Consider the following 9,031-nt stretch of genomic DNA (forward strand, 5'->3'; position numbering starts at 1 on the left):
CTCCCCTCGCACCCTCCTGCAGCCCCTTTCTCTCCCATCACATCCCTCTCCCATCGCATCCCTCCCACAGCCCCTCTCTCTCCCATCCCATCCCATCCCATCCCACCCCATCCCATCCCATCCATCCCCATCCCATCCCATCCCATCCCCATCCCATCCCCATCCCCATCCCATCCCCATCCCCATCCCATCCCATCTCATCTCCATCTCTATCCCCATCCCATCCTCATCTCCATCCCATCCCCATCTCCATCCCCATCCCACCCCATCCCATCCCCATCCCAGCCCCATCCCAGCCTTCCCAGTTCCTCACCGAGGTAGATGAGCATGTTCTCCATGGACATCTGCTTCTTCACCACCAGGTAGCTCTCCGTCCCCAGGCAGTGCAGGATGGGCAGGACTTTTTCCGAGTAGTGCAAGGGCCGTTCTGTGGGGCAGGGGGGGACGGGCAGGGTGAGGGGCTGCCACCCTCCAAGGGTCCCCAAAACCAGCCAAAGGACCATCCCACTTTGTCCCCAAGGAGACCTCCCATCCAGCACCGTCCCCTTCTAATTAAAGGGGCACGTCCCAGCATTGCTCCATGGGGCAGTCCCCACGGGAGTCTTCTCATCCCCATCTCCATCTCCATCTCCATCTCCATCTCCATCTCCATCCCCATCTCCATCTCCATCCCCATCTCCATCCCTATCCCTATCTCTATCTCCATCCCCATCTCCATTTCCACCTCCAACCCCATCCCCTCGCATCTTCATCCTATCACCATCTCCATCTCCATCCCCATCTCCATCTCCATCTCCATCTCCATCTCCATCTCCATCCCCATCTCCATCCCTATCCCTATCTCTATCTCCATCCCCATCTCCATTTCCACCTCCAACCCCATCCCCTCTCATCTTCATCCTATCACCATCTCCATCTCCATCCCCATTCCCATCTCCATCTCCCTTCCCATCTCTAATCCCAGCCTCATCTCCATTTCCACCTCCACCCTCACCTCCATCCTCATCTCCATCCCCATCTTCTCCCATCTCCATCCTATCACCATCTCCATCCCCATCCCCACCTCCATCTCCATCCCTATCTCTATCTCCATCTCCATCCCCATCCCCATCTCCATCTCCCTTCCCCTCTCTAATCCCATCCTCATCCTCTCCCATCTCCATTCTATCACCATCTCCATTCCCATTCCCACCTACATCTCCATCCTCATCTACATCTCCATTTCCACCTCCAACCCCATCTCCATCCCCATCCCCATCTCCATCCCCATCCCCTCCCATCTTCATCCTATCATCATCTCCATTTCCACCTCCATCCCCATCTCCATTTCCACCTCCAACCCCATCTCCATCCCCATCCCCATCTCCATCCCCATCCCCTCCCATCTTCATCCTATCATCATCTCCATTTCCACCTCCATCCCCATCTCCATTTCCACCTCCAACCCCATCTCCATCCCCATCCCCATCTCCATCTCCCTTCCCATCTCTAATCCCATCGTTGTCTCCATTTCCACCTCCATCCTCACCTCCATCCTCATCTCCATCCCCATCCTCTCCCATCTCCATCCTATCACCATCTCCATCCCCACCTCCATCCCCATCCTCATCTCCATCTCCATTTCCACCTCCGACCCCATCTCCATCTCCATCCCTGTCCCCATGCCCTCCCATCTTCATCCTATCACCATCTCCATCCCATCTCCACCTCCATCTCCATCCTCATTCCCATCTACATTCCCATTCCCGCCCCCATTCCCAACTCCATCCCCATCTCCATCTCCATCTCCACCTCAATCTCCTACTCCATCCCCGTCCCCATCACCATCCCCTCCCATCTCCATCCTATCACGATCTCCATCCCCATCTCCATCCCATCCCCACCTCCATCACCATCACCATCTCCATCTCTGTCCCATCACCATCCCAATCCTCCATTCCCATTATATCTCCATCTCCATCCTCATCTCCATCTCCATTTCCACCTCCATCCTCATCTCCATCCCCACTCCATCCTCATCTCCATCCCCATCCTCTCCCATCTCCATCCTCTCCCATCTCCATCCTATCACCATCTCCATCCCCATCCCCACCTCCATCCCCATCCCCACCTCCATCCCCATCCTCATCTCCATCTCCATTTCCACCTTCATCCCCAACCCCATCTCCATTCCATCTCCATCTTCACCCTCATCTGCATTTCCACCTCAATCACCATCTCCATCCCCATCCCCATCCCATCCCCACCTCCATCACCATCTCCATCTCCATCCCATCACCATCCCAATCCTCCATTCCCATTATATCTCCATCTCCATCCTCATCTCCATCTCCATCCTCATCTCCATCTCCTTCTCCATTTCCACCTCCATCCTCATCTCCATCCCCATTTCCATCCTCATCTCCATTTCCACATCCATCCTCATCTCCATCTCCATCTCCATCTCCATTTCCACCTCCATCCCCATTTCCATCCTCATCTCCATCCTCATTTCCATCTCCATCTCCATCCTCATCTCCATTTCCACATCCATCCTCATCTCCATTTCCACATCCATCCTCATCTCCATCCTGTCCCATCCCATCCCCATCCCCATCCCACCTCCATCTCCATCCCCATCCCCACCTCCCCCAAGCCCCCCACACCAACCTGCCTCCTCCCTCTCGTTCACTTCGAAGCAGCTCCAATAGTCCTTCTCCTTCATGACGATTTTCCTCCGGTCCAGGATCTCAAAGGTGAGCTCCTCGGCCGTCATGGTGGCCGGGATCTGGGTGGGAAGGGACACAGCTCCATCAACCATTGCCCAAGGCCATGCCACCCCATGCCACCACAGGGCATGCAATGGGGGGGTCCCTGTCCCCTTCTGCCCCCTCCACCCCACCGCTCACCTTGACGTGCTGCTCTGCCTCCGTCTTCTTCTCCTCCAGGTAGACAGTGCAGATGAAGTCCCCGGCTTGCTGGAGGACAACGGGAAAGTCCTTCAACCTACAGCTTCCCCCTGCCCCCCCAGCATGGACATCCCCTGCTCTGGGCCACCTCCAGGAGATGCTGGAGCCGGTGGTGAGGTCCCCATGCAATCTGGGGGACCCCAGGATGGTCCCCATATGTCCAGGACCCACCTGCTTCCCACTGGACGCTGCCTCCCTCATCTTCATGATGGCCATGATCTCGTCCTGCTGCTTCTTCATCTCTTGGTCGTTGACCTGCCGAGGAAGAGGAGCCCAAGGAGCCATCAGGGGTGACCACACCACCCTTAAGTTCCACCACAGCAGCCCACGTGGGTCCCTGGAGGAATCTGCTCCCCCTGCCCAGTGGGTCCAGCACCTCCAAGCTTGGAGGTCTCCAGGGTTTGCAGGGACACGGAACCCCCCATCCCTTCATCTCTGAAGCTCTGCAGACAGAGCAGACCCAACTTCTTCCTTCTTCCACCTCCCCATCCCTTAGGAATGACCCAAAACCAGGCCCGGGGGGGAGAGGGAGGGTCCTGTTGTGGGTGGGGGGAGGTGTTGAACCTACGTTGAAGATCTTCACGTAGTGGCTGATGAGGTCCTCCACCACCCGGCCTGCCTTGTAGTCCTTGCCGTCCGTCTGGAAGAGGGTGGGCCCGAAGACGATGGCCAAGTTGTGCGTGTTCATCTGGTTCTCCCCGGAGAAGAGCTGGACCCTGTGGGGAACCCCCGTTACGATTCCTGCCCCATAGCTCCCCACCAGAACCTCGCCAAGGGGAAGGTGACCCACATGGGGACGCAACGCTCAACTTTGGGCACGGCTTGATCCCCAAAATCCCACTCTTTCCCTTTCTTGGGGTGCGAGCCCAGGGATGAAGGCTCTTCTCCACCCCAGGACCTCACAGAGGATGGGGTGATGCCCCAAAAGGGGGTCGGGGAGACCCCAGACTCGGCCGTGCCACGGAGTGGTCGCCCCACACCGTACCGAAAGAGGTGGTTGATGAGGGTCTTCAGCGTGGCCCGGTTCACCGTGGGGAGGTTGCCCAGGAGCCGCCGGTACTCGCCGATCTTGGCCTCCTCATCCTCCAGCGCTGCCAGAGGGAGAGGATGAGGGAGGAAGGGTGGGAAGGTGAGATAAGGAGCCACGGCCCCACCGTCCCCTCTCCAGACCCCACCTCGGACCCTCCTGCCCCACTGTGGGAGTGGAGCATCCCAGCTCCGTGGGGCTGGAGCATCCCAAGAACCAGAGCATCCCAGCTCCATGGGGCTGGAGCATCATCCCAGGGTCCAAGCATCCCAGCTCCATGAGGCTGGAGCATCCCAAGAACAAGAGCATCCCAGCTCCATGGGGCTGGAGCATCCCAGGAACCAGAGCATCCCAGCTCCGTGGGGCTGGAGCATCCCAGGACCCAGAGCGTCCCAGCTCCATGGGGCCAGAACATCCCAGGAACCAGAGCGTCCCAGCTCCATGGGGCTGGAGCTTCCTAGGGTCCAAGCATCACAGCTCTGTGGGGCCAGAGCTTCCCAGGAACCAGAATATCCCAGCTCCGTGGGGCTGGAGCATCCCAGGACCCAGAGCGTCCCAGCTCCATGGGGCCAGAGCATCATCCCAGGGCTGGAGCATCCCAACTCCAAGGGGCCCGAGCATCCCAGCTCTTTGGGGCTGGAACATCCCAGGTCAATGGGGCCAGAGCATCCCAGGAACCAGAGCACCCCAGGAACCAGGACATCCCAGCTCCATGGGACCAGAGCTTCCCAGAGCCAGAGCATCCCACCTCTGTGGGGCTGGATCATCCCAGCATCATGGGGCCAGAACATCCCAGCTCCATGGGGCCAGAGCATCATCCCAGGGCTGGAGCATCCCAGCTCTTTGGGGCTGGAACATCCCAGGTCAATGGGGCCAGAGCATCCCAGGAATTGGAGCATCCCAGGAACCAGGACATCCCAGCTCCATGGGGCCAGAGCTTCCCAGAGCCGGAGCATCCCAACTCTGTGGGCTGGATCATCTCAGCATCATGGGGCCAGAACATCCCAGCTCCATGGGGCCAGAGCATCATCCCAGGGCTGGAACATCCCAGTTGTTTTGCCACAGGGTGTCCCCACCCCCAATATGGGGGTCCCGATCCTGAAGCGAAGGGCTTTGGGGTGGTTTTTCTGCCTCTCTGCCCTGTCCCACCAACCCCACCACCCCTCCCCAGCATCATCCCCCACCCCTGGAAGCTCACTGGTGGCCCGTAGCCAATCCTGGCCCCAGCTCCCGGTGAAGAGCCCATCCCACCTCTGTGGGGCTGGATCATCCCAGCACCATGGGGCCAGAACATCCCAGCTCCATGGGGCCAGAGCATCATCCCAGGGCTGGAGCATCCCAACTCCATGGGGCCAGAGCACCCTAACTCTATGGGGCCAGAGCTTCCCAAGAACCAGAGCATCCCAGCTCCGTGGGGCTGGAGCATCATCCCAGGGCTGGAGCATCCCAACTTCAAGGGGCCCGAGCATCCCAGCTCTTTGGGGCTGGAACATCCCAGGTCAATGGGGCCAGAGCATCCCATCTCTGTGGGGCCAGAGCATCCCATCTCTGTGGGGCCAGAGCATCCCAGGAACCAGGACATCCCAGCTCCATGGGGCCAGAGCATCCCAACTCTGTGGGGCCAGAGCATCCCAGGAACCAGGACATCCCATCTCCGTGGGACCAGAGCTTCCCAGAGCCAGAGCATCCCACCTCTGTGGGGCCAGAACATCCCAGCACCATGGGGCCAGAGCATCATCCCAGGAACCAGAGCATCCCAGCTTGATGGAACCAGACCACCCCAACTCTATGGGGCCCGAGATTCCCAGGAACCAGAGCATCCCAGCTCCATGGGGCCAGAGCATCATCCCAGGGCTGGAACATCCCAGTTGTTTTGCCACAGGGTGTCCCCACCCCCAATATGGGGGTCCCGATCCTGAAGCGAAGGGCTTTGGGGTGGTTTTTCTGCCTCTCTGCCCTGTCCCACCAACCCCACCACCCCTCCCCAGCATCATCCCCCACCCCTGGAAGCTCACTGGTGGCCCGTAGCCAATCCTGGCCCCAGCGCCCGGTGAAGAGCCCGTCCCCGAGGTCACGGAAGAAGCGTTTGAGGGTGTTGGCCACGTCGTCCACCTGGTGCTCGCCCTCCTTCAGGCAGACGGAGCGGGCGTCCCGCCGCAGCATCTCCAGCAGGCTGGTGGTCTTGGAGTTCTGCCCACTCTTGCGGTAGATGCCCTCGGAGGTCAACCCTACAACAGAGCCCCCGGGGATGAGACCTTCTCATGCCACCCCATCTCAGTCTACCCACCCATCAACCCACCATCTCCATCCCTGGGAGCTTTTGCTCCTCAGCGTGGAGAGGAGAAGGTTCTAGAGAGACCTCAGAGCACTTTCCGGTCCCTGGTAGAATCACGGGATGGTTTTGGGTGGGAAGGGACCTTAAAGATCATCCGGTTCCACCCAGGGACACCTCCCACCAGAGCAGGTTGCTCCAAGCCCCCTCCAACCTGGCCTTGAACCCCTCCAGGGATGGGGCAGCCACAGCTTCTCAGGGCAACCTGGGCCAGGGTCTCAACCCATCCATCCATCCATTGAATCATAGAATCATATGGGGTTGGAAGGGACCTCTGGAGATCATCTAGTCCAACCCCCCCCGCCAGAGCGGGTCTACCTAGAGCACATGCACAGGATCCATCCATCCATCCATCCATCCATCCATCCATCCATCCATCCATCTTTCCTTCCATCCATCCATCCATCCATCCATCCATCCATCCATCCATCCATCCATCTTTCCTTCCATCCATCCATCCATCCATCCATCCATCCATCCATCCTTCCTTCCTTCCTTCCTTCCATCCATCCATCCATCCATCTTTCTTTCCTTCCATCCATCCATCCATCATTCCATCCATCCATCTTTCTTTCCTTCCATCCATCGATCCATCTTTCTTTCCTTCCATCCATCCATCTTTCTTTCTTTCCTTCCATCCATCCATCTTTCTTTCCATCCATCCATCTTTTCTTCCATCCATCCATCCATCCATCCATCCATCCATCCATCCATCCATCCATCCATCTCTTCCCCACATCTCATCTCCATCTCCCCTCTTTCAGGGTCAAACCCTTCCCCCTCCTCCTAGGGCTCCCCTCCCTCATCCAGAGTCCCTCCCCATCTCTCCTGGAGCCCCTTGAGGGACTGGAAGGGGCTTCACAGTCTCCCCGGAGCCTTCTCTTCTCCAGGCTGAACCCCCCCAACTCTCTCAGCCCCCCCTCAGAGGAGGTGGGGACAGACTTTTTATCAGGGAGGGGGAGCCACAGGACGAGGGGGGAGGGTTTTAAACCGAAAAAGGGAGATTTAGATGAGATATTCGGGAGGAATTTTTCACTCTGAGGGTGGGGAGAGGTGGTGGGACACTGCCCCATCCCTGGAGGGGTTCAAGGCCAGGTTGGAGGGGGCTTGGAGCGACCTGTTCTGCTGGGAGATGTCCCTGCCCAGGGCAAGGGGTGGGACTGAGTGACCTTTAAAGGTCAATTCCCACCCAAATTCCAGCTCCAGATGCTGCTGGAAAGGAGCCGGAGCCGGTCCCGTGGTGCCTCCCACCCCCGCAGGTGATGCCACGACCACCAAGAAGCCATGGACAGGAGCCCAAATCCCTTCCCCACCCAGATTCCACCCCCGGACCTGGCTCAGATTCTTCCAGGAGGGGTGGAAAAGCCGTGTCACGAGCACGTGAGGTCTCAGCCTACCACGGAGGGGATTCAGAGGGAGAAGAACCCAACCAAACCCCACCGGAGGTGGGACCCACGGCCACCTACCACATTGGGTGATGTAGTCAACGCATCGGTCCACCAGCAGCGGGACGTCGGCCTCCGTCAGCTGCTGCTCCGACAAGGTGTCCCCCCCGCTGCCCGCTGCCTTCTGGATGGCCTGCACCCAGCCCAGGAAATCCAGCTTCCTCTCCCCTTGGATGTAGAGCGTCCTGAGGACAGCAGGACCTCAGAAAACCCACCCCATGGACACCCCCCTGCCCCAAGAACGGTCCCAGGTCTCTTCTGGGGGTCACCATGGAGCGGGGAATACCCCACAGGAGATGGGGGAGCTTGGGCAGGGTGGGATGTTTGGGTGGAAAGGTCTCACCTCCGCCTCTCCACCAGCACCAGCACCTCGTTGTCCCCCTGGATGGCTGGAAGGGAAGGCAGAGAGGCCGTCACCCACAGGAATGTGGGGTCCCCCTGGTCCTTCCCCAGCCCCATGTGGACACAATGCGTCCAGCTCCAGCCCCCGGGGGGACAAGGAGTGACTTTCCAGGGATGGGGAAGAGGATGGAGAGGAGGAAGAGCAGCCACACCTCTAGTCTCCATCTCCATCTCCAACCTGATCCACGTCTCTCTCCATCCCCATTCCCACCCCATCCCATCTCCATCCCCATCCCATCCCACCTCACCCCATCCCATCTCCATCCCCATCCCATCTCCATTCCCATCCCCATCCCATCCCACCTCACCCCATCCCATCTCCATCCCCATCCCATCTCCATTCCCATCCCCATCTTCATCCTCATCCCCATCTTCAAACCCATTCCCATTCCCATCCCATCCCCATCCTCCATCGCCATCCCATCCCAATCTCCATTCTCCATCCCCATCCCATCCTACCTCCACCTTCACCCCATCTCCACCTCCATCCCAGTCCCCATCCCATCCATCCCCATCTCATCCTCATCCCCATCTCCATCTCCATTCTCCATCCCCATCCCATCTCCATCTCCATTCTCTGTCCCCATCCCCATCCCATCCCCATCCCATCCCACCCCACCCCATCCCCATCCCCAACCCCATCCCTACCCCTATCCCTATCCCTATCCCTATCCCTATCCCTATCCCCATCCCATCTCCATCCCCATGTCCATGTCAATCTCCATCCCCATTCTCCATCCCATCCCATCTTTATCCCCATTCCCATCCCATCGCATCTCCATCCCATCCCATCTCCATCCCCCCCCCTGGTTCACCTGGTAGAAGGCGTGGAAGTTCCTCTCTCCCGGTTGCTGCTGGAGGACCCGAGACGGGAAGC

The 9,031-nt window shown here is 58.9% G+C and overlaps 1 protein-coding gene across 1 annotated transcript in view; it reads right to left on the bottom strand.

Moving 5' to 3' along the window:
- ARAP1 (ArfGAP with RhoGAP domain, ankyrin repeat and PH domain 1) overlaps positions 1–9,031 on the bottom strand; it is a gene marked incomplete at its 3' end in the record, with an annotated part of 27,160 nt that overhangs the window by 1,811 nt on the left and 16,318 nt on the right. Inside the window, exons 7-13 of the mRNA XM_014959328.1 lie at positions 5,991–6,203; positions 3,934–4,039; positions 3,517–3,664; positions 3,120–3,203; positions 2,889–2,957; positions 2,650–2,767; positions 314–427 (exon numbers count right to left, since the gene is read on the bottom strand). Of these exons, the coding sequence (XP_014814814.1) occupies positions 314–427; positions 2,650–2,767; positions 2,889–2,957; positions 3,120–3,203; positions 3,517–3,664; positions 3,934–4,039; positions 5,991–6,203 (852 nt within the window). The remainder of the gene's footprint in view (positions 1–313; positions 428–2,649; positions 2,768–2,888; positions 2,958–3,119; positions 3,204–3,516; positions 3,665–3,933; positions 4,040–5,990; positions 6,204–9,031) is intronic.

The sequence above is a fragment of the Calidris pugnax genome, unplaced genomic scaffold (genome assembly GCF_001431845.1).
Source record: "Calidris pugnax isolate Ruff unplaced genomic scaffold, ASM143184v1 scaffold386, whole genome shotgun sequence".
Classification (NCBI taxonomy): domain Eukaryota; kingdom Metazoa; phylum Chordata; class Aves; order Charadriiformes; family Scolopacidae; genus Calidris; species Calidris pugnax.